The sequence below is a fragment of the Pleurodeles waltl genome, chromosome 6 (assembly GCF_031143425.1).
Source record: "Pleurodeles waltl isolate 20211129_DDA chromosome 6, aPleWal1.hap1.20221129, whole genome shotgun sequence".
Lineage (NCBI taxonomy): Eukaryota > Metazoa > Chordata > Amphibia > Caudata > Salamandridae > Pleurodeles > Pleurodeles waltl.
Window position 1 is genome coordinate 559,270,342 of NC_090445.1, and position 25,076 is coordinate 559,295,417.

The window sequence follows — 25,076 nt, forward strand, 5'->3', positions numbered from 1 at the left end:
AGAATGTGGACAGGTCTGGGTGGATAACCCTCCCCTACTGCTGCGACAGATTATCCCCCCGAAGAGGCAGTCTGATCAAAGGAGCAATGGCCATGCTCAACAGCTCGGGATACCAGACTCTTCATGCCCAGTCAAGAGCCACCAGGATTACTTGGGCCCGGTTTGCCTGATCTTCCTCAGAACTATGGGCAGAAGTGATATGGGCGGAAAGGCGGACAGGAGACCTGAATTCCACTCATGACGAAAAGCGTCGCTGAGTGAGTGTCACCTTGGAAACAGCTGACATTGTGTGTTCTCTACAGAGGCGAACAAGTCTAACCAAGTTTCTCCCAACTGAAGGAAGAGACCTTGCTCCACCTCTGGATGGAGATGCCATTCGTGATTGACCACGCATCGTCAGCTGAGATTGTCTACCCTGGCGTTCAGGGAGCCCGCCAGGTATTGAACCACCAGGGAAATGCCCTGATGTTCCAGCCAAGTCCAGAGGTGAAGAGCATTTTTACAAAGGGTCCACGACCCCACTCTGCCTTGTTTGCTGCAGTACCATATGGCGGTGAACACCTGCACTGCTTTCCCCTTGAGAGAGGGAAGAAATGCTTTTAATGCTAGTCGAATCACTCGGCGCTCCAGAAGATTGATATGGAGCCCGGTTTCCGCCGGAGACCAGAAGCCTCCGCCTCTCCCATGTGGTCGTCTCATCCCAGGAGTGACGCATCAGCCACTACTGTAAGATCTGGTTGTGGAAAGGACAGGGATCTGCCTTTGACCCAATCCTGATTCATTAACCACCACTGCAGGCTGCTCTTAGTTCCTTCTGAGATCTGGACCTTGTGGGAGAGATTCCCCTGATGCTGCGCCCACTGGAACTTCAGATCCCACTGCAGAGCCTGCATATGCCATCTGGCCTTTTGAACTAGCAGGACACAGGAGGCCATGAGGCCCAGCAGCCTCAGAGTCATTCTCACCGAAATCCAGGATAGAGGCTGAAACATCGGTATCACAGCCTGAATATCCTGGACTCACTTTTTGGGAGGATACGCCCGAAAGTGCACTGTATCTAGAACAGTTACGATGAAAGGGAGCGTCTGAGAAGGAGTCAGGTGTGACTTTGGCACATTGATAGTGAACCCCAGCGAATGGAAAAGGTTCACCGTCGTCTGGAGGTGGAAGACTACTGTCTGGGGCGAGTTTGCCTTCAACAACCAATTGTCGAGGTAGGGGAAGACTGGGACCCCTAACCTGTACAGATGAGCTGCCACCACTACCATCACTTTCGTGAACACCCGAGGGGCACTGGTAAGGCCAAAAGGGAACACAGTAAACTGAAAGTGTTCGTGACCTGCCACGAATTGTAGGTAACATCTGTGGGCTGGCAAGACAGGAATGTGGAAGTATGCATCCTGCAAGTCCAACGCTACCATCCAGTCTCCAGGATCCAGGGCAGACAGGACGTGAGCCAATGTCAACATTTTGAACTTCTCCTTCCTGAGGAAGAGGTTGAGGGACCAAAGACCCATGTCCTTTTTTGGCACCAGGATGTAGTGGGAATAGCAACCACAACCTACTTCTGGCAACGGAACCCTCTCTATAGCTCCTTTGGCCAAAAGGGCTTGGACTTCCTCACGGAGAAGCGCCCTATGATCCTCCGGTATGTTATTGTATGAAGTTGGCATGGCTGGAGGAGGTGTCTCGAAGGGGAGGGAGTAGCCCCTTTGGACAATCTGGAGAACCCACCTGTCCGAGGTAATGGATTGCCATTGGGGCAGGTGATGGCGAATCCTGCCACCAACTGGTTCCTGGTGTACCCACAGACTAGGAAGGTTTGAAGGCTGAGGAGGGGGCGGGGTGGGCTGGGCGACCCGCTGGCTCCCTGATCCTCAGGGGCATGGGATCCCGCGGCCACAGCCATGCAGGGCCTGTACAGCTTGTGCGGGTTGATCACCACGGGGCAAGGAACGTCGCTTGGTGCCCCTTCTGTAGCCACGAAAGGTGAGAAAGGTGGTCTGCTGGGGTCTAGGAGCAGGCACAAGGCCAAGGGACCGAGCTGTGGCTCAGAAATCCTTAAAGCGATCGAGTGCTGAGTCCTCCTTGTCTCCAAAGAGACGTGTGCCATTAAAGGGCATGTCCATAAGGGACTGCTGGACATCCCCTGAGAAGCCAGATATTGTCAGCCAGGTGTGGCATCTCAATGCCACCGTCGATGCAACCGATCTGCCCAGAGAGTCGGTTGTATCCAGTCCACAATGAATCATGAAGTTTGCTGCATCCCTCCATCTGCCACAGCTTGGGAAAGGACAGTCCGGGCCTCCTCCGGAACTGTAGGCAGCACTTGCGCGACCGTATCCCAGAGAGTATGGGAATAGCGGCCCAAAACGCATGCAGTGTTCATGAACCCCAGCGCTAGACTGTTGGAAGAAAACAACTTCTTTCCCAAGTTATACAGTCTTTTTGGTTCTCTATCTGAGGGTGCGGCAGGGAATGTGCCCGATGAAGAGGAATCCTGGATGACAAGGCTCTCATGCGTGGGGTGTTGGGTGAGGAATTTCGGGTCTGTCGGCCAGGCCGATGGCGGCGGGCAATTGTCCTATTCACAGGAGACCCTGTGCTGGGTCTGAACCAAGTACCCAAAAGGACATCTGTCAGTGCCTCATTACAGGGAGGAAGGGGTTCTGATGTGGAGACCCCGTGTAGGAAGTTGGCTCTGTATATACTATTTTAAAGTAAGAAATAATGTGCACAGAGTCCAAGGATTCCCCTTAGAGGTAAGATAGTGGCAAAAGTAGATAATTCTAATGCTCTATTTTGTGGTAGTTTGGTTGAGCAGTAGGCTTGTCAGAGGGTAGTGTTAAGCATTTGTTGTAAACACACAGGCAATAAATGAGGAACACACACTCAACGACTTACTCAAGGCCAATAGGTTTTTATATTGAAAAATATATTTTCTTAGTTTATTTTAAGAACCACAGGTTCAAAAATTAACAAGTAATACTTTAAAATAAGGTACTTCACTTAGATACTTTAGGAACTTTGAATAAAAGCAATATCACATACATTCTTTGTAAAAATGGCAATAAGCTATTTTCAGAGTGGACACAGTGCAAAAATCAACAGTTCCTGGGGGAGGTAAGTAAAGGTTAGGTTTGAAGGTAAGTAAAACACTTACAAGTCTCAAAGTTGGGGCATAAGTAGCCCACTGTTGGGGGTTCAAGGCAACCCCAAAGTTACCACACCAGCAGCTCAGGGCTGGTCAGGTGCAGTGGTCAAAGAGGTGCCCAAAACACCTAGGCTTCAAAGGAGAACAGGGGTGCCCCAAGTTCCAGTCTGCCAGCAGGTAAGTACCGGCATCCTCGGGGGTAGACCAGGGGGGTTTTGTAGGGCACCGGGGGGGGACACAAGAAGGCACAGAAAGTACACCGTCAGCGGCACAGGGGCGGCCGGGTGCAGTGTGCAAACAGGCATCGGGTTTTAGATAGGAAGTAATGGAGGGACCCGGTGGTCACTTCAACTATGCAGGCAGGCACAGGGGGAGCTCCTTGGGGCAGCCACCACCTGGGCTAGGCAGAGGGTCACCTTGGGGTCACTCCTGCACTGGAGTTTGGTTCCATCAGGTCCTGGGGGCTGCGGGTGCAGTGTTGGTTCCAGGCGTCGGGTCCCTTGTTACACGCAGTCGCGGTCAGGGGGAGCCTCTGGATTCTCTCTGCAGGCGTTGCTGTGGGGGGTTAGTGGGGGTCATCTCTGGTTACTCACGGGCTCGCAGTCGCCGGGGAGTCCTCCCTAAGGTTTTGGTTTTCTGCAGGTCGAGCCAGGGGCGTCGGGTGAAGAGTGGGAAGTCTCACGCTTCCGGCGGGAAACGTGAAGTCTTTAAAGTTGCTTCTTTGTTGCAAAGAAGTTGCAGGTTTTTGAACAGAGCTGCTGTTCACTGGAGTTTCTTGGTCCTTGGGTGCAGGGCAGACCTCTGAGGCTTCAGAGGTCGCTGGTCCCTGTTGGAGGTGTCGCTGTTGCAGTTTTCTTCGAAGTTGAGAGACAGGCCGGTAGGGCTGGGGCCAAAGCAGTTGTCGTCTCCGTCTTCTCTGCAGGGCTTCAGGTCAGCAGTCCTTCTTCTTGTTAAGGTTGCAGGAATCTAGTTTCCTAGGTTCTGGGGTGCCCCTAAATACTGGATTTAGGGGTATGTTTAGGTCTGGGAGGGCAGTAGCCAATGGCTACTGTCCTTGAGGGTGGCTACACCCTCTTTGTGCCTCCTCCCTGTGGGGAGGGGGGGCACATCCCTAGTCCTATTGGGGGAATCCTCCAAACTCAAGATGGAGGATTTCTCAAGGCTGGGGTCACCTCAGCTCAGGACACCTTAGGGGCTGCCCTGAATGGTGGGTGACTCCTCCTTGTTTTTCTCATTATCTCCTCCAGCCTTGCCACCAAAAGTGGGGGCAGTGGCTGGAGGGGCGGGAATCTCCACTAGCTGGGATGCCCTGGGGCACTGTAACAAAAAGGGTGAGCCTTTGAGGCTCACCACCAGGTGTTACAGTTCCTGCACGGGGAGGTGAGAAGCACCTCCACCCAGTACAGGCTTTGTTCCTGGCCACAGAGTGACAAAGGCACTCTCCCCATGTGGCCAGCAACATGTCTGGTGTGTGGCAGGCTGACAGAAACTGGTCAGCCTACACTGGAAGTCGGGTATGTTTTCAGGGGCATCTCTAAGATGGCCTCTGTGTGTATTTTATAATAAATTGCACACTGGCATCCATGTGCATTTATTGTGCTGAGAAGTTTGATACCAAACTTCCCAGTTTTCAGTCTAGCCATTATGGTACTGTGGAGTTCGTGTTTGACAAACTCCCAGACCATATACTCTTATGGCTACCCTGCACTAACAATGTCTAAGGTTTAGCTTAGACACTGTAGGGGCATAGTGCTCATGCACATATGCCCGCACCTGTGGTATAGTGCATCCTGCCTTAGGGCTTTAAGGCCTGCTAGAGGGGTGACATACCTATGCCACAGGCAGTGTAAGGTTGGTATAGCACTCTGAGGGGAGTAACCAAGAATATAGAGAGGGGACCCTCCTACAAAATATAGAGAGGGGACCCTCCTACAACCAATATACCGGGGGGAACAGGGTACCGTAGCACAGTGGAATCATGAAAAAAATCCCCCACGGACAAACCAATCACACCTCACTCATACGAGCAATGAATCTCTCTATCGATCAGTTAAAGTCAAAGGAATCAAGGGTGAATTTTTAATATAATTCCAAGTAAAAACCCAAGTCATACAAAGTCAAAACAACCACATAAATACTAAAACATCGATAACACAAGACAAATATCAAGTAAAATTCAATAAAAGAGAGATAAACACAAGACATATACAATAGTCTATAAAATCAAACTGTCCCAATATTGATAGGAATAGGCTTATCGATAATTATCAACACTCTTTATTCGATAAGAGCCATGTCGACTTAGTCATTTTCTCCCCACCAGCACCCACAAGCTGAGAGGCAGTGTGCATGTGCTGAGTGAGGGGTCCCTAGGGTGGCATAAGACATGCCGCAGCCCCTAGAGACCTTCCCTGGCATCAGGGCCCTTGGTACCAGGGGTACCGATTACAAGGGACTTACCTGAGTGCCAGGGTTGTGCCAATTGTGGAGACAAAGATACAGTTTAGGGAAAGAACACTGGTGCTTGGGCCTGGTTAGCAGGGTCCCAGCACACTTTCAAATCATAACTTAGCATCAGCAAAGGCAAAAGGTTAGGGGGTAACCATGCCAAGGAGGCATTTCCTTACAAAAACCCCTAAACGAAAGAAGATGAGACTAACCTTTCCCAAGAGACTCTTCATTTTCTAAGTGGAAGAACCTGGAAAAGCCATCTGCATTGGCATGGGCAGTCCCAGGTCTGTGTTCCACTATAAAGTCCATTCCCTATAGGGATATGGACCACCTCAACAGTTTAGGGTTTTCTCCTTTCTGAGAGGTCTGTGGTCAGTTTGAACTATGAAGTGAGTACCAAAAAGGTATGGTCTCAACTTCTTCAGGGACCAGACCACAGCAAAGGCCTCCCTCTCAATGGCACTCAAACACTGCTCCCTGGGGATTAACCTCCTGCCAATGAAAGCAACAGGCTGGTCAAGGCCATCATAATTTCTTTGGGACAGGACTGCTCCTATCCCATGTTCAAAGGCATCTGTCTGCACAGTGAACTGCTTGGAGTAATCTGGAGCTTTTAGAACTGGTGCTGTGCACATAGCTTGTTTCAGGGTGTCAAAAGTCTGTTGACATTCCACTGTCCAGTTCACTTTCTTGGGCATTTTCTTGGAGGTAAGTTCTGTGAGGGGTGTCACTAATGATCCATATCCCTTCACAAACCTCCTATGGTACCCAGTCAAGCCAAGGAATGCCCTGACTTGAGTCTGGGGTTTTGGAGCTACCCAGTCCTCCAGAATAGTCTGGATCTTGGGTTGAAGTGCCTCAACTTGGCCTCCACCTACAAGTTGTCCCAAGTAAACCACAGTACCCTGCCCTATCTGACATTTAGATGCCTTGATAGAGAGGCCTGCTGCTTGCAGGGCCTGCAAAACCTTCTTCAAGTGGACCAGGTGATCCTGCCAGCTGAAGCTAAAGACAGCAATATCATCAAGATAAGCTGCACTAAAGGACTCCAAGCCAGCAAGGACTTGATTCACCAACCATTGGAAGGTGGCAGGGGCATTCTTTAAGCCAAAGGGCATCACAGTAAACTGATAGTGCCCATCAGGTGTACAGAATGCTGTTCTCTCTTTTTCTCCTGGTGCCATTCTTATTTGCCAGTACCCTGCTGTCAAGTCAAAGGTACTCAGGCATCTGGCAGCACCCAACTTGTCAATCAGCTCATCTGCCCTTGGAATGGGGTGAACATCTGTCTTGGTGACAGAATTAAGTCCTCTGTAGTCCACACAGAACCTCATCTCTCTCTTGCCATCTTTTGTGTGAGGATTGGGGACCAAGACCACTGGGCTAGCCCAGGGACTATCAGAGTGCTCAATCACTGCAAACTCCAGCATCTTGTGGACTTCCACTTTGATGCTTTCCTTAACTTGGTCATACTGTCTGAATATTTTGTTTTTGACAGGCAGGCTGTCTCCTGTGTCCACATCATGGGTACGCAGGTGAGCCTGACCAGGGGTTAGGGAAAAGAGCTCAGCAAACTGCTGGAGGACTTGCCTGCAGTCAGCTTGCTGTTGGCCAGAGAGGGAGTCTGAGTAGATCACTCCATCTGTTGTGCCATCTTTAGGGTCAGTGGAGAGGAGATCAGGGAGAGGTTCACTCTCTGCTTCCTGGTCCTCATCTGTAACCATTAACATGTTTACATCTGCCATGTCATGGAAGAGTTTTAGGCGGTTAACACGGATCACCCTCTTGGGAGTCCTGCTAGTGCCGAGGTCCACCAGGTAGGTGACCTCACTCTTCTTCTCTAGCACTGGATAAGGGCCACTCCATTTGTCCTGAAGTGCCCTGGGAGCCACAGGATCCAGAACCCAGACTTTCTGCCCTGGCTGAAACTCAACCATAGCAGCCTTTTGGTCATACCACATCTTCTGAAGTTGTTGGCTGGCCTCAAGGTTTTTACTTGTCTTTTCCATGTACTCTGCCATCCTGGAACGTAGGCCTAGTACATAGTCCACTATATCTTGCTTAGGCTCATGAAGAGGTCTCTCCCAGCCTTCTTTCACAAGAGCTAGTGGTCCCTTAACAGGATGGCCAAACAGAAGTTCAAAGGGGGAAAACCCTACTCCCTTCTGAGGCACCTCTCTGTAGGCGAAAAGCAGGCATGGTAAGAGGACATCCCATCTCCTTTTAAGTTTTTTAGGGAGCCCCATGATCATGCCCTTCAATGTCTTGTTAAATCTCTCAACAAGACCATTGGTTTGTGGATTGTGTGGGGTGGTGAATTTGTAAGTCACCCCACACTCATTCCACATGTGTTTTAGGTAAGCTGACATGACGTTGGTACCTCTGTCAGAAACCACCTCCTTAGGAAATCCCACTCTGGTGCAAATACCAATGAGTGCTTTGGCTACTGCAGGGGCAGTAGTGGACCTAAGGGGAATTGCTTCAGGGTACCTAGTAGCATGATCCACTACTACTAGGATATACTGATTCCATGATGCTGTGGGAGGTTCAAGTGGACCCACTATGTCCATTCCCACTCTTTCAAAGGGGACCCCCACCACTGGAAGTGGAATGAGGGCGGCCTTTGGGTGGCTACCTGTCTTACCACTGGCTTGACAGGTGGCACAGGAGGCTCAAAACACATTTACTTTCTGGGACATATTGGGCCAATAGAAATGGTTGACTAACCTCTCCCATGTCTTGGTTTGCCCCAAATGCCCAGTAAGCGGAATGTCATGAGCTAAGGTCAGAATGAACTCCCTAAACTCCTGAGGCACTATCACCCTCCTAGTGGCACCAGGTTTTGGATCTCTTGCCTCGGCGTAAAGGAGTCTATCTTCCCAATAGACCCTGTGGGCTCCACTGACGTTTCCTTTGGTTTCCTCAGCAGCTTGCTGCCTTAGGCCTTCAAGAGAGGGACAAGTTTCTTGCCCCTTGCACAGCCGTTCCCTTGAGGGTCCCCCTGGGCCCAAGAGCTCCACCTGATAAAGTTCCAACTCTATAGGCTCAGTTCCCTCAGCAGATAGAACTTCTTCCTGAGAAGAGAGGTTCTTCTTTTTTTCTGTGCTGGAGCTGGTTCCCCAGTCTTCTTTCCTTTTCTCTTGGAGGGTTGGGCCATCATTCAAGACCCCAACACCTCTTTTTCACCCTGAGCTCTGCACTGTGCCCTAGTCTTGACACACACCAGTTCAGGGATACCCAGCATGGCTGTATGGGTTTTGAGTTCTACCTCAGCCCATGCTGAGGACTCCAGATCATTTCTAAGCAGACATTCAACTGGTATAGCTGAAGAGACTACCACCTGTTTCAGGCCAGTGATCCCTTCCCATTCTAAAGTTACCATAGCCATGGAATGTACTTTAGTCTGATTGTCAGCATTGGTGACTGGATAGGTTTGTCCAGTCAGGTATTGTCCTGGGGAAACCAGTTTGTCTGTCACCATAGTGACACTGTCACCTGTATCCCTCAGGGCCTCTACTCTAGTACCATTAATAAAGAGCTGCTGCCTGTATTTTTGCATGTTAGGCGGGCAGGCAGCTAGTGTGGCTAAGCTCACCCCACCCTCAGATACTAAGGTAGCTTCAGTGTGAACCCTGATTTGCTCTGGGCACACTGTTGATCCCACCTGGAGACAGGCTATTCCAGTGCTAACTGGAGTAGCAGTTGAAGTGGAACCTTTCTTGGGACAGGCCTTGGATCCAGTTTGGTGTCCATGCTGACTACAGCTGCGACACCAGGCCTTTTTGGGATCCAAGTTTTTACCCTTGTACCCAAATGAGGATTGTGAAGAGGCTTTGGACCCACCCTCCTGTGCAGGTTTTTGGGGCCCTGTAGAAGCCTCTTTAATTTTTGCCTTGGATGTCTCAACACTCTTCCCCTGGGGTGGCTTTGTGACCCCTTTCTTTTGGTCACCCCCTGTGGAAGGCTTGGTCACCCTTGTCTTGACTCAGTGGTCTGCCTTCTTTCCCAGTTCTTGGGGAAAAATCTGACCTAGGCCTACCAGATGCTGATGCAGTTTATCATTGAAACAATTACTTAAAAGGTGTTCCTTCATAAACAAACTGTACAGCCCTTCATAATCATTTACACCACTGCCATTAATCCAACCATCCAGTGTTTTGACTGAGAAGTCAACAAAATCAACCCAGGTCTGGCTCAAGGATTTTTGAGCCCCCCTGAACCTAATCCTGTACTCCTGAGTTGAGAATCCAAAGCCCTCAATTAGGGTAGCCTTCATGAGGTCATAGGATTCTGCATCTTTTCCAGAGAGTGTGAGGAGTCTATCCCTACACTTTCCAGTGAACATTTCCCAAAGAAGAGCACCCCAGTGAGATTTGTTTACTTTTCTGGTTGCACAAGCCATCTCAAAAGCTGTGAACCATTTGCTGATGTCATCACCATCATCATATTCTGTTGCAATACCTTTGGGGATTTTTAGCATGTCAGTATTCCCTCTGACCCTATTTAAGTTGCTGCCACCATTGATGGGAGCTAAGCCCATCTCTTGTCTTTCCCTTTCTATGGCTAGGAGCTGTCTCTCCAAAGCCAATCATTTGGCCATCCTGGCTAACAGGAGGTCATCTTCATTGAGGCTGCCCTCAATGCTTCCAGAGTTGTTGGACTCCCCTGAGGGAGAGGCAGCATCTCTGACTATCACTTGTGGAGTCAGGGTTTCAGAAACCCTGGGCTCCCTAACTAGGACAGGAGGGGGGAGATTCTCCTCCAGGTCACTAGTTTCCCCCTCTGTAAGGTTGTCTTCAGAGGGGTGGTCTCTAGCAAACTCTGCCAAAAGCTCCTGGAGCTGTACTTTGGTAGGGTTTGATCCAGTTTCTCTATTTTTTATTTTACAGAGTCCTTAACTCTGACATCCTAAGATGCAGGTAAGGGGTGAGGTTGATTTCCACCACCATCTCATCTGTGCTAGACATTATTTCTCTAAAAGTTGGGATACTTTTTAAGAATCCAAAACTATCTCTAGAACTTAATCCAAACTTTTACAAAACTTTTAAACTCTAAAAGAAATGCTAACAGGGACTTACACAAGGCCCTATCAGGACTTTTAAAAATTTCGAAAAATAGCTCAAATTTCAAAAATCGGTTTCTAATGACAATTTTTGGAATTTATTTGTATGATCAGGTATTGGCTGAGTAGTCCAGCAAATGCAAAGTCTTAGACCCCACCGCTGATCCACCAATGTAGGAAGTTGGCTCTGTATATACTATTTCAAAGTAAGAAATAGTTCCCCTTAGAGGTAAGATAGTGGCAAAAGTAGATAATTCTAATGCTCTATTTTGTGGTAGTGTGGTCGAACAGTAGGCTTATCAGAGGGTAGGGCCAAAGCAGTTGCCGTCTCCGTCTTCTCTGAAGGGCTTCAGGTCAGCAGTCCTTCTTCTTGTTAAGGTCGCAGGAATCTAGGGCCAGATGTAGCAAACGTTTTGCGACTCGCAAACGGCAAAATTTGCCGTTTGCGAGTCGCAAAACGCGTATCCCAATGCAGAAATGCATTTTGCGAGTCATTACCGACTCGCAAAATGCATTTCAGACTCGCAAATAGGAAGGGGTGTTCCCTTCCTATTTGCGAGTCGCATTGGGATGCAATACCATTTGCGACCGCATATGCGGTCGCAAATGGCATCGCAGTTACCATCCATTTCAAGTGGATGGTAACCCAATCGCAAATTGGAAGGGCTCCCCATGGGACCCCTTCCAGTTTGTGACTGGAGCCCAAAATATTTTTTCAGGGCAGGGAGTGGTCCAATGGACCACTCCCTGCCCTGAAAAAAACGAAACTAAAGGTTTCGTTTTTTTTTTAAGTGCAGCTCGTTTTCCCTTAGGGAAAACGGGCTACACTTCAAAAAAAAAAAACTGCTTTATTTAAAAGCAGGTCGCTAACATGGAGGTCTGCTGACGTCAGCAGGCCTCCATGTTAGCGAGTGCCTATACTCGCAATGGGGCCACAATTTGCGACCCACCTCATGAATATTCATGAGGTGGGTCATTGCGACCCCATTGCGAGTTGCAGTCGGTGTCTGAGACACCGTACTGCATAGCAATTTGCGACTTGCAAATTGCGAGTCGCAGGGACTCGCAATTTGCAAGTCGCAAATTGCTTTTTTCCTACATCTGGCCCCTAGTTTCTTAGGTTCTGGGGTGCCCCTAAATACTGAATTTAGGGGTGTGTTTAGGTCTGGGAGGGCAGTAGCCAATGGCTACTGTCCTTAACGGTGGCTACACCCTCTTTGTGCCTCCTCCCTGTGGGGAGGGGGACACATCCCTAATGCTATTGGGGGAATCCTCCAAACTCAAGATGGAGGATTTCTCAAGGCAGGGACCACCTCAGCTCAGGACACCTTAGGGGCTGTCCTGACTGGTGGGTGACTCCTCCTTGTTTTTCTCGTTATCTCCTCCAGCCTTGCCGCTAAACGTGGGAGCAGTGGCCGGAGGGGAGGGCATCTCCACTAGCTGGGATGCCCTTGGGCGCTGTAACAAAAGGGGTGAGCCTTTGAGGCTCACCGCCAGCTGTTACAGTTCCTGCAGGGGGAGGTGAGAAGCACCTCCACCCAGTACAGGCTTTGTTCCTGGCCACAGAGTGACAAAGGCACTCTCCCCATGTGGCCAGCAACATGTCTGGTGTGTGGCAGGCTGGCAGAAAGTGGTCAGCCTACACTGGAAGTCGGTTATGTTTTCAGGGGGCATCTCTAAGATGCCCTCTGGGTGTATTTTACAATAAATTGTACACTGGCATCCGTGTGCATTTATTGTGCTAAGAAGTTTGATACCAAACTTCCCAGTTTTCAGTGTAGCCATCATGGTACTGTGGAGTTCGTGTTTGACAAACTCCCAGACCACATACCCTTATGGCTACCCTACACTTACAATGTCTAAGGTTTTGCTTAGACACTGTAGGGGCATAGTGCACATGCTCATATGCCCTGACCTGTGGTATAGTGCACCCTGCCTTAGGGCTGTAAGGCCTGCTAGAGGGGTGACTTACCTATGCCACAGGCAGTGTGAGGTTGGTATGGCACTCTGAGGGGAGTGCCATGTTGACTTAGTCATTTTCCCCCCACCAGCACACACAAGCTGAGAGGCAGTGTGCATGTGCTGAGTGAGGGGTCTCTAGGGTGGCATAAGACATGCTGCAGCCCTTAGAGACCTTCCCTGGCATCAGGGCCCTTGGTACCAGGGGTACCGGTTACAAGGGACTTACCTGAGTGCCAGGGCTGTGCCAATTGTGGAGACAAAGGTACAGTTTAGGGAAAGAACACTGGTGCTGGGGCCTGGTTAGCAGGGTCCCAGCACACTTTCAAATCATAACTTAGCATCAACAAAGGCACAAAGTTAGGGGGTAACCATGCCAAGGATGCATTTCCTTACACCCCGGCTGAAGTACGTCTGTTAGGATATTAGGCCTAACTTCCATAGAAGGTAGCTCAAGGTACAAGACCTCAGCCGCCCTTCGCACCACTATAGAGTATGAGGCACCCTCCTCCGTAGCCACGATAGGAGGAGAGAGCATACCAGTGTCAGGGGAGGTGTCTAGACCACTGGCACCACCCAAATCCTGCACTCAGTCCACTTGGGGGTCAAGCTGGTATTCTAAAGGGTCCAGAGTCTCCTCCGAACTCTCCTTGTATTCATACCCATAAGCATCAGGGTCTGGATCAACCGTGGGCCCAGGAGAGCCCATAGAGAACAGAATTGCCGTTGAGCTACATAGTTCCAGCTCCGGGTTGTTTGTTATGAGAATGGGATCGGCGGAAGCGTCGTCGTCTGTCCCGACGCCGGGGAAGGTTGCTGTGGCACGACTGGCGTCGGGACGGTTCTGAGATTGGATCCGGAGGGGCCCTCCGGAGCTGTGGCTGAATCCAACGAATTCGAATCCTAGGGGGCCCCCACCAACTCCCCTGTGCCCGAGGGTGCCGAAGGTGGGTCGGTATGCCCACAAATGAGTCTCATGAAACTCTTTGAGCTGGGCAGGGGTGGCTCCAGCTCCCGGGAAGTCGGGGAAGCACGGAGTGGACTCAGAGGAAGTCTCCGAAGATGGAGGCCTATAGCGTCGATGCTCTTCTCGCGCTGCATCATCCGAGCGACGGGGTGAAGTCAAAGAATGCTTGTCCTTCTTTTACTTTTTTTTCTTATGATCCAAATGTCCCGATGACTTCGAGGACGAAGAGTGGTGGTGACTCCGCGGCCGATCTCGAGACATTCCTCTCGAACGAGACCATGAGCGCCACGGAGTCGACTTTTGGACCATCGTTAGCTTTAGGGACCACTCCCTCAAAGCTTTCGGGTTCATGGCCTGACACTCGGAGCACGGCTTTGGGTCCTGATAGCGCTCCAAGCACCAAAGACGCACGAGGTGCGGATCTGTCACCAACATCATTTGCTGACAGGTGTCGCAGGGTTGAAACCGGTCTTGGGGGACATCCCTCAATGCATCCCGTCCTCATCAAAAAGAATTCAACATAAATGGCGCAGTAGTCCAAAAATGACTGAGGTAGCTCTCTCTGGATCTGCACGTAGGCTGGCGCGGAAAGAAGAGAACTGACGTCAGCATCCCAGGGTGGCGCCTATATACGATCGCAACCTCATCACAGTGAACACAACGCCAACGACGCCTGCAGAGTCGACCAATGCCACCTGATAGCACGCAGAGGTACTGCTCGAAGAAAAATCTCCTGATCCAGACTGATGCCTGGAGGAATTCAAAGGTAAGGAATCTGCAACTAGAAGTCTCTATCAGATATTCAGAAGCAGTTAGTGCAAAAGCTAAAGCGGTGTGAGAAAGTATAGAACTAGCAGAAGTCTCCCTCAGTGGTTTGTATTAGACAATTCCATCAGTTTGAGTTGCATTTGAGTAGTATTGCTTATTATTTTGGTCATTTCTGGTCGCAGATGAAGATAGTGGTACTAATGAAAGAATATTTTCCACCCCACTAAGCTCGGGGAAGTGTCAGCATCTCTGCTCAAAACCTGTAGAGGAACTTCCTGATCTGTAATGAGAGGGATTAAGGAACTACCCGGGAGTCCTCTAGCTCTGCCTTGTAGGATCTGCTACATGCTGCAAATTGACATTATCAATGGAGATAAAGCGGTTTTCATTTGAACCAGGCAACAGTGGTAGAATAACAGCTCTGGTACTGTGTATTCCCAGGACTAGAACCGGTGCACGACATGAAGGACCAAACTCCTTTTTCACAGCAATCTTTTCTCGCACTAGATCCCCATCTTTCAGAATGTTATTGGTGTATACCTTATTCCCAAGAAGGCAGCACAGGCAGATGTATTTTCATCATGGAACTGTTGAAATTCCTGCAAGACAGTGACACATTCATTGAAGGTCAAAAGGTGTGCCTGCCGCCTGCGCACCAGAGTCATCAATATCTGGAACATACTTTGTGCCCCGAACAGCATCTCATATGAGGTGCACCCTCCATTGGACCTTCTGGGCAGATTATTAAGCACTCTCCGGACTCCATACAGGTGACTAAGCCAACTACGACCCGTGCCTAATACTCTCGCTGAGAAGGATTGCTTTAAGTCTTGATTCTTCTGTTCCAATACACTGTTGCCCTCAGGATGGCAGGGGTACCAGAAATGGAGTTGGACCCTTAACAAAGCCATGGTATCCCTGAATGCTCCTGAACCAAAGGCAGGACCCTGCACCAAGTGGAAGTCACAAAGGCATATATATCAAGAAAGACTTGCAAATCATTAATGACAGTTTGAGCGTCAGCTGATCATTGTGGCCATACCCATAGAAATCTGGAGCATGAGTTTACAGCAACTAAAATGCATTTGCATGCACCATCAGGTGTCAGAGGACCACAATGGTCCAGGCACACACATTGCAGTGGTTTGTTTGAAATAAGAAGGGGTGTATGTGGAGGGCATTTGACATCAGTCCCTTGTATTTGCTGACAGATGTCACAGCAAAGCACATGCTGTTTTGTCTGTTAGTATAGACCTGGCCATCAATAGCATTTTTGTAGTAAAGAAATAGTAGCAGTCACACCTGCATGAGCAGAAGCAACTCCCTCATGTCCCGCTTTTATCAACTCAGATCTTTGATCTTGGTTGGGGATCACACGATCACCCACCCCTGGTATTATTACTAAGGTAGTAGTCAGGCAAGTTATGTGATAGGAATATTTGGCAAGATATCCCTTTGGTAATGCCTTGCCATCAGCTGGAGCTTTCACAGCAGCCAGTGTTTCATCGTCCAGTCTCGTTCATGAACGAGCTATTGCAGCAACAGAAGACGTAGCTAGTGCTGACGTGGCTGCTTCATCAGCCAAGGTATAGCCTGTAACATGTACACGTTGATGCCCCAATGTATGAACTACATGGGCATTGGGTAGCGTTTCTTTCAGATCCTCTACTTTCCCCCACAGTAGCCTGTGTTTGATGGTGTTACCTTTTGAATCTCTGAACCCATTCTGGCACCAGTAATGCAGATATTAATTGAAGGACTGCACACAGTAGTACGAATCACTGACTATTAAAGCTAGTTGTTCTGGATCCGTGTGTTCCAGTGCCATCACCAGAGCATTAGGGTCTCCTAGTTGTGCAGTACAGTCCCTTAAGGTCTGTGTCTAAATACTTTGCGGATGGAATTCACCCTCTTTCTTGTAGCCACTCACAGCCGTGCAAGCGGCGGAGTTTTGGTGTTTAGTGCGTATGGCTGGTTGGGCTCAACCATCAATGTGAATAATCGTTAGATATTGATAAATTGGCAAAGTATTTGCTGGTATTGGATATTCCATTTCATATTGAAGGAATTCTTGAGTTTGTAATTTTGGGTCAAAAATGTAATCAACATTAGTGGCTGTCAGAGATTGTGCCCATTGGATCCAGGGTAGGTGTAATGCTTTTGCGTTTGGAATGCTGGTCTTTGTGACAGCCTCAAGTGCTGGGATCGAAGAGATGACAATAATGCATTTCCCCTGAGCCAGTGGTCTCTCTTTTATGTCAGCCATCTGAACAACAGTCAGAATCTTTTCTGTGGGAGCAAAGTGTTGTTCAGCTGTGAAATACAAATGTGATTTGTATGCAGTAGGGATGAAATCACCTTCATTAAATGTTACATAGGTGAAGCCAATGGCAACAGCAATTACTCTGATGACCAAATGTGTTTTGTTGCCTGTGTGTAAGTGTTTTGCTGCAAGCATGTCTTGTTGCAATGCTCTGAGACTACGTGTGTGTTCAACTGTCCATTATTTGCTTGAAAGGTCTGGCATAATAAATCACACAGGGCCTTATTACGACTTTGTCGGAGGGGTTTCCTCCATCACAAATGTGATCGATATCCTGTCTGCCGTATTACGATCCCTTTATATTCAATGGAGATCCTAATACTGCGGACAGGGTATCCGTCTCATTTGTGATGGAGGAAAACCTTCCGTCAAGGTCGTAATAAGGCCCAATGTGGTTAAATACGTTGTGCAAAATCTGGAATGTAGGTTTGGCCAAAGTTTAAAAAGCTCAATAAGGACTGGAGCTTTTTTAATGGTATTTGTTGGTTGTGCACATCTTTCGAGAAAGTGGGGCACTAGGCTCCTGCCTGCATCTGATAATTTGTATCCCAAAAATAGGACACTGAGAAAGGCAATTTCTGTTTTCTAAAAATCACATTTGCAGCTGAATTCGGCAAATTCCACAACCATCCGGGCCATCCGTTTTAGGTGGTGAGGAAAGCTGGGGCAACCAAGTGGGTAACATCTAAGGTCGCCACTTGGGTGCATGCCATGTCGCCCTCAGCACAAGATTCATGTCAGGTGTGGAAAGGCACATTATTTGATACCAAACATGATCTATTATGGCAGTACCATAATGGAGCTGGCAAACTCAGGTTTGCCCGGGTGTCAGCCCATGTTATCCTATGGACCACCTTTCACTTATAGTAGCCTTTAATGGAAAAGACCACTATAGAGACATATAAGTTTGCATATATTACATCTGACATGCTTTAGGGTGTTCATCCCCAACTTTTTGCCTGCCTTCATCCACTTTTCTGACACTGTTTTGCCTGGTTTTATGACTCTGCACACTTTACCACTGCTAACCAGTGCAAATGCTCTCTCCCTTAAACATGGTAACATTGATTCAACCCCAATTGGCATATTTGATTTACTTATAAGTTCCTAGTAAAGTGCACAATATGTGCCCAGGGCCTATAAATTGAATGCTACTAGTGAGCCTGCAGCACTGATTGTGCCACTCACTTAAGTAGCCCCTTAACCATGTCTCAGGCTTGCCATTGCAAGGCCTGTGTATGCAGTTTCACTGCCACTAAAACTTGGCATTTAAAAGTACTTGCCAAGCCTTAAACTCCTCTTTTTCTACATATAGGTCAGTTCTACGGTAGGCCCTACGTAACCCGTAGGGCAGGGTGCTTTGTAGGTAAAAGGCAGGACATGTACATATGTGTTTTATATGTCCTGGTAGTAAAAAACTCCTAAATTATTTTTCCACTTCTGTGAGGCCTGCTCCTTTCACAGACTAGCATTAGGACTGCCCTCAGATAACTTTTGAGTGGTAGATTCTGATCGGCAAGGGGTAACCAGGTCCTATTTAGTATAGCCAGAATGATAATAGAAAATCCTGCTTCTTGGTGAGGTTGGATTTTATATTACTATTTTAGAAATGCCACTTTTAGAAAGTGAGCATTTCTCTGCACTTAAAACCATCTGTGCCTTACAGCCTGTCTCCAATCAACATTTGGTCTGTGCTGGTTTACAGCTCCCTTGTGCATTTTACCCGGACAACCACAAACACAGGACAGTCAGTCACATCTGCATTCATCTGCTTACTGAATGGGTCTCCCTGGGCTGGAAGGGTGGAGGGACTGGTACTTACATTTCAAAGGCCAGTGGCCTGCCCTCACACAAAGGACTGATAACCCCACACTGGAATCCGCGCAAACAGGACTGGGCTGAAAGGGGAACTTGTGCACTTCAAAAACGCTCTTTGAAGTCTCCCCCATTCCAAAGGCATTTTTGGGTATATAAACTGGGTCTCTGACCTCACCAATTCAGACACTTCTGGACCTACACCTGCATCTTGTCCGAGGAGCTGCCTGGCTGCCCAAAGGACTCATCTGGTCTGATTTGCTGAGAAGGACTGCTTCCCTGCTGTTGCCCTGCTGACCTGCTGGCCTCTGACTTTGCTGGAAGGACTCTGCCTTCCCCTAAAGTGGTCTCTAAGGGCTTGTATTAAGCTTGTCTCCTGTTTCTGAAGTCTCAGGGCCAACAAAGACTTCACCTCTTCAAGAAACTCCTTGTGCATTGAAAATCGACAGAAAGCCTGCAGAAATTGATACAAAGCTTGCATTGCAGCTGAGAAATAGCCGCACAGCCAACCAGAACGACCCAGCACTGACTTCCCGACTGGAAATTCGACACAGCGCCTATCTTGCGACGGAAAATTTGACGCATAGCCTACCAGATCGATGCAACTCCTGCTCCTTCTTCACGCGCATCAAGGATTTTCAATGCATCGTCCCTGGGCATCAAAATATCCCTTCATCACAGTGAGGAACCAAGACTGCATGCCAAAAAACAATGCAAACCCCTTGCAGAGTGGAAAGAAACGACGCATCATCTGTACCGCGACGGAAAATCCAATGCTACACCTTATTTTTCCACACATCTCCTCCTTTGCAATCTCTGTGCGTCATTATTTTTGAGGCATCCCAGGTACTGTGTCTAACAAAGAGACAACTGTTTATTTTTAAGGACTGAGATTCTTTTAAAACTTTAAGAGTGATATTTCAAATTCTGCTTATTGGATCTCTGTTGTTTTGACCTTATTTTATGCAGATAAATAATATATATTTTTCTAAACCTGTGTGTTGTACTTTTGCGGTGTTGTCACTGTGTTACCATATGATTTACACATCGCCTCCTAAATTAAGCCTGACTGCTCAGTGCCAAGCTACCAGAAGGTGGGCACAGGATAATTTGGATTATGTTGTGACTTAACCTGACTAGGATTGTGGTCCCTACTTGGACAAGAGTGTATGCCTCTGCCAACTAGAGACCCATTTCTAACAGCATGTATATGTCCACACCTTTAATATAATGCACCCTGCTTTCTGGGCTCAGGAAGCCTCCCTTAGGGGTGACTGACACATATTAAAGATAGTGGTTTGACTGTGCCACACATCGTGTGGACATCTATGAGTTCAAGCAGTTTACACCGCTCCTGCAGTCTTCAATGGCTGGCCTTCAGTCAATAGTTCATTTGGGTCACTCAGAGTGGCACAAACAGTGCTTCAGGCCCTAAAGACCCCTTTCACACCCATGCCCTTGGTACCACTGGTACCATATACTAGGGACTTATAAGTGGGGTTAAAGTCCTTGTCAATTGGGGACACCAATTCACACATACCAATTTAGAGAGAGAGAGCACTGGCAGACACCTTCACACCTGCACTAGCACCTGGATACCCTCAGGGGTGATTACAGCACTCTACAAATCAACATAACATAACTTTTATCTCATCCATCATCTTGCTGACTCATACCGAAACATTTTGACCACTGTGAACTCCCAAACATCCTTTTCAAACTTCTCCCTCTTTTATAGACAATTGATCCAACTACCTTATGCACATGTCCATTACTCCCAATAACAACTAACAACGTCCCTTTTCTAATCCACTCACATCATTCTATCCCTGCTTACAACACCACTAAACACACGAGAACTCTAGAGCACAAACTTAATAAATTTACAACAACTAATCTGCAAGTAAAAAAGAAAACACATTGTACTAATGAACTAATTATTTAATTTTAACTTTAACTCTAATGGGTTCTAGAATAGCATGTTTTTGGCGCAGAGAGCTTTAATGCCTCATTAGGGGTAGTAAGCGCTATATAAATACAATTTACAACTACAATATGTAACATTTGTGCCTACCTTTCCAGTGAATACGATTTAAGTATTTTGGTATGTCTTCATTTTTGTCAGAGCGTTTCTGTGAACACTTTAAGATACAAATTTGCAACAATTAAACATACCTCATGAGATAAAGCACTCTGAAGGACACTGTTCCTGGCTATTTCACACATATCACAAGTATTAAGACTGAAAACTTGTGCCGCAATAGCATATTCTTCCATGAGGGGCTCCTGAAAGAAAAGTATAGAATAAAGACAATTTGAAACATGTGAATGAATCTGAAAAGAAAAATGGAGCATACGATTTAGATTTAACGATACATTGCCTTAAATGTGTGCTTAACCTCACATTTGATCATAACATATTTCCACGAGGTATTTATTTTCAATAACTGATTAATTTCTTTCAGGTTAGTGTTTCATATTCCTCAGTGAATTTTTTTTTATTCTTTCAGTGTCTTGAATAGGGTATACAGGACGTGAATAATTTAGTATGAGCTGGACTAAGAGTAGTGAGAAATCTGAAATAGTACAAAAGCTTTTTTATATGTATCTAAACTATTTTTTACGAAGAGCAAACTTGACCCTAGCGTCCTTTACAGCGCTGCGCGTTTGTAATAATCACAATGCATAGAGCACAAAATTGTGTGAAACAATACTTTATTACATGCATTTGTCCTCATTGTCACTGCCCAGGAAATATGGTTGGGGTTGTGAAGTAGACCTAGAAACGGAGATGTGGCTACTGCAGCTGTGATTGGTAACGCGTCTCACTGGACTACAGCACCGGGTCTAGGACTATCTCACAATCCAGCTACATCGCTCATCCTGGCAGCTCTAACAAGAAAGACATGGCACACTGATGACCCTCGAATAGCTTTCTGATTAGATTTCCCTGGCTCAGACCGGCACTGCGAGGATTAAACAGTGCAGCCCGTTTGGTGACGGTGATCGACCACAGGTCGGGCCGTGAGGCAGTGAGCTTGGCGCTCGCATTTCGCAGCCGAGGGGGACTGCATACCGATTCCGTTGTGTGGTCAGTGAAATCTTTTACCCCAAGACTTCTGTAGCTATGTAGATATGTAGATTGGCTTCCCCGGGTTCCTCTAAAATCCCAACACTCCCCCGCCAACCCTGTTTCCCGACCCCGGGTCAGTGCTGGCGGCCTATTGCGCAGCTGCCTTTTGTGTCGGCCTGCCCTTACAATTAGGGCACCATTGCCCGCTCTCCTTGAAGGGCACTGCTTTGGATGGGCTGTTGAGGTGCCGCTGTGCTCTCAGGGCCGTTGATTGTCACCGCCTTGTCCGCACAGCTTCTCTTGATGTTGGCAGGGTGCCCTTAAGTAGGCTGATGGACCTGGGGATCTCTCTCCGCATACCGAGCCACTGGAAGGTGGCCCTGCGGATTCTATTGATACAAACTCCTTCGCCTGGGTCATTCTTCTTCCATGCGCATAACCTAACCTCCTTGAAGCAGGGAACACTGCTTGGACAGTAAGGTGAAGGCTGCACCTCCACCCACCGGCAATTCAAGAGAATGTTCTCTGGACTCTCTGAGGGCTACACCTCCACTGATGTCATGAAATCTACCCTTGTTACCTCTACCAGCAAAACGAGTTTTTCACCTTCCTGGATCTTCCTAGGTGACTGCACTTTTTATCAGACCATATTTTGTGCATCCTGTGGGTCTCTCTGAGACTGAACCAGCTGCTCATGCTCCCAGCCTAACGGTGTTTAGTGGTCTGATAAATGGGATGGTAACAATTGCCCCTTATCTGATCACTAATTCCAGCACATGCTTATTGCCATACTCTTTTGTCATCGCCACCTTGGCTATATGATCCTCTTTGAAATTGTGGAGGGACAAACCAGGCACACTTCAGCCCTCTGATCTGTGACCTGAACAGCAAGTGGAATCTCCTACCAAAGTCAATGGGACCCCATCAGGCAAGCAAGATGCCATACTTCTTGCCAGCAACAACACTCAAGATTGCTTGGAATCAAAAATGGAATCTATGGCCATCAACATGATCCTGGTTCGGGAGGGCCAGCTGCAATTCAGGTAACAAGTAACCTAGACCGACTCCACCATAGAAGCTTGCAACCCAGGCTCAGGACCTCCAACAACAACTGTGTGACCTCACATACAGAGTGCTTTTTCTGAAGGGAAGGGCTGAAAGTTCTGAGAGCAGATTTGGTGGCAGCAATGTGCAAGTTGGGGGGCTCATTGAAGGTTAAGAAGGTCAGGAAATGACAGGGTTCCTGGAGAACTGAATGTCCAGAGGTGTGATTCCTCAAGGTCTGTCTATTTTTATTGAAAGGGCTCAGAGGGTTCTGGTGCACTGAACTCTCCCTCTGGGTCCTACCAAGGCATGTGGTTGCTAAGCTTCTGCATCATAAGGACTAAGACTAAGCACCCAGACATGGGTATTGAATATGCATTATTATTTCCAGCCAAGTTGAAAGTACTGTCCCACTAAAAATCGTGGTTCTTCAAAATCCCTGAGGCAGCATAGTATTGGGCTGAACAGTTTGACCAGACAGGGTACCCTTCTACGTCCAACAAATGGAAAGAGCAGAAGAGGAACAAACAGCGAAAGAGATCAAGACACCCAGCCACTACTCAACAATGGACCGCAAGTGCTCCTACCCAACTGCAGCCCAGGGAATTCAGAGATGTTGTGATAGCTGCTGTTGCAGCCCTTTGGCCAAGTCTCACAGATCATATTCTTTATACCTCAGATTCGGATGGTGAGTCCGACTCAGCCAGATACCCTCTGGGATACAACCCCAAAGATCCCCCGAATGATTACATATCGGTGTTACTCTTTTGGGAGGGTCTTTTCAGATTTGGGGGCTGAAACACGTGGTAGCTCTCACCAATTGGGTGCCAACCTGAAGGTTGATAGAGCTTTGGAGGGCAGCTTTCTCCACCTCCAGGGACTATTCCTATTTTTCAGTACTTCATGCTGTACACACTCGCATCTACCTGTTCTTTTCCACAATACAAACACCCAATTTGGTTTATGTTACTGAATATCTTGCCAGCAAAATATCTGACCATAACCCGTTGTTACTGATGCTGCAGTGGGATACACAGCCCACATGCATACCCATTTGCAGTTTTCAACCCTCAGCCCTGCATATCGCCATCTATAGGCAATTGTCATGGCACTCACTACCGTCTTTGATGTAAATGCAGGCTCCATTAATGAAACGATTACACAGAGGCCAGCCTTCGAGGTCTGTTATCAGGGCACCTGCATGAATACTACTACAGGAGGTAATAAAACACTCCACATGCAGCTGTGATCTTTAGAGAAAGAATTGGCAAAACTGAAAAACGCCTTTGTTGACACCAGTTCAGATGACACCACTTAACAGTTATTGCTCTTACAGACCCTTGGAAAATTGATTTCCCATGACTGTAAGGAATATAGAGCCATATGTACGAACACTTGTTCCCATAGACACAGAATGGGTAAAAACCTTTGCTACATCTGGCCCATAATGCCTTGACACACTTTGAGGGATATAAATCAGGTTTGCTGTTAGCCAGACTGTCTTAAACGAGGACTGTCCATACACGTATAGTGGCAATTAGACACTCTTGGGGACACATCGTGGGGTCTCAATAGCCTATCAATGTAGAGATTGCTTCCTATTATGCAAAATTATATATCCTAGCTAAGACCCTTGCTCAAGAACAACAGGACATTTGCATACAATTTGATGCCGTCCTTAATTTAGACCAGGATGAATCCACCACCTTTGATGTTCACTAGTCAAGATTATTGCAGCATTGGATCACCTGGATACTGGTAATATTCCTGGTAGTGACAGTCTATGATTGTAATTTTCTATAGCCTACCAATCAAAATGGCACCTTGTTTGCTTCAGATTCATCTGTTGGCCCTTGACGCAGGTTTTACCTCCCTCTACCAAAGAGGAAATCATTTTTATGTATCAGGAATGGGGTAAGGATCACTTGGACACATGAGCGCCCCCAGGGTGGGATGGGGGGCATTGTTCCTCCACTACAGCTGCTGTGGTGTTACTCTGCCTTAGGATGGACGAAGTTAAAATTATGCTCCCCCTTAAAAAGGTTCTGCGGACGCCCATGCTTGGACATATCTTCTTACTTATCCTCATCCACAATGAATTTGGAAAACAAGATTGTAGCAGGTAAGGTCCTTTTTAGGGTCAAGCCTGTGAGTGCTTGCGCTAGCACATGCTTCTCGCTTACGAGACTCTGTTGTGTTCAGTAAAGGGTTTGGAGCCAGACAATTGTTGGTTTACATGGCACTCTTCTTTAAAGCCTCGTAATTCGTCAAGGCATGCCTGGCATAATTTCCTTTCTTCTATGTAGAGCAGGGATCAAGCACTAATTGATTCAATTTAATTGGTGCCCGTCTGCTGCGCCGCACAGATCGAGGTACTATTTGTTCTTTCTAACTTCTAGTGCCCCACAAACAGAAGTCTTGTGACTGGTTTTTATGTTGCTAATGGTTTTCGGGATGAGG

The 25,076-nt window shown here is 47.7% G+C and overlaps 1 protein-coding gene across 1 annotated transcript in view; it reads right to left on the reverse strand.

The window, feature by feature from the left end:
* The window catches only part of AMPD1 (adenosine monophosphate deaminase 1), a 1,595,039-nt gene that overhangs the window by 86,197 nt on the left and 1,483,766 nt on the right, over positions 1 to 25,076 (reverse strand). Inside the window, exon 12 of the mRNA XM_069242152.1 lies at positions 20,675 to 20,785. Coding sequence (XP_069098253.1) covers positions 20,675 to 20,785 — 111 coding nt within the window. The remainder of the gene's footprint in view (positions 1 to 20,674; positions 20,786 to 25,076) is intronic.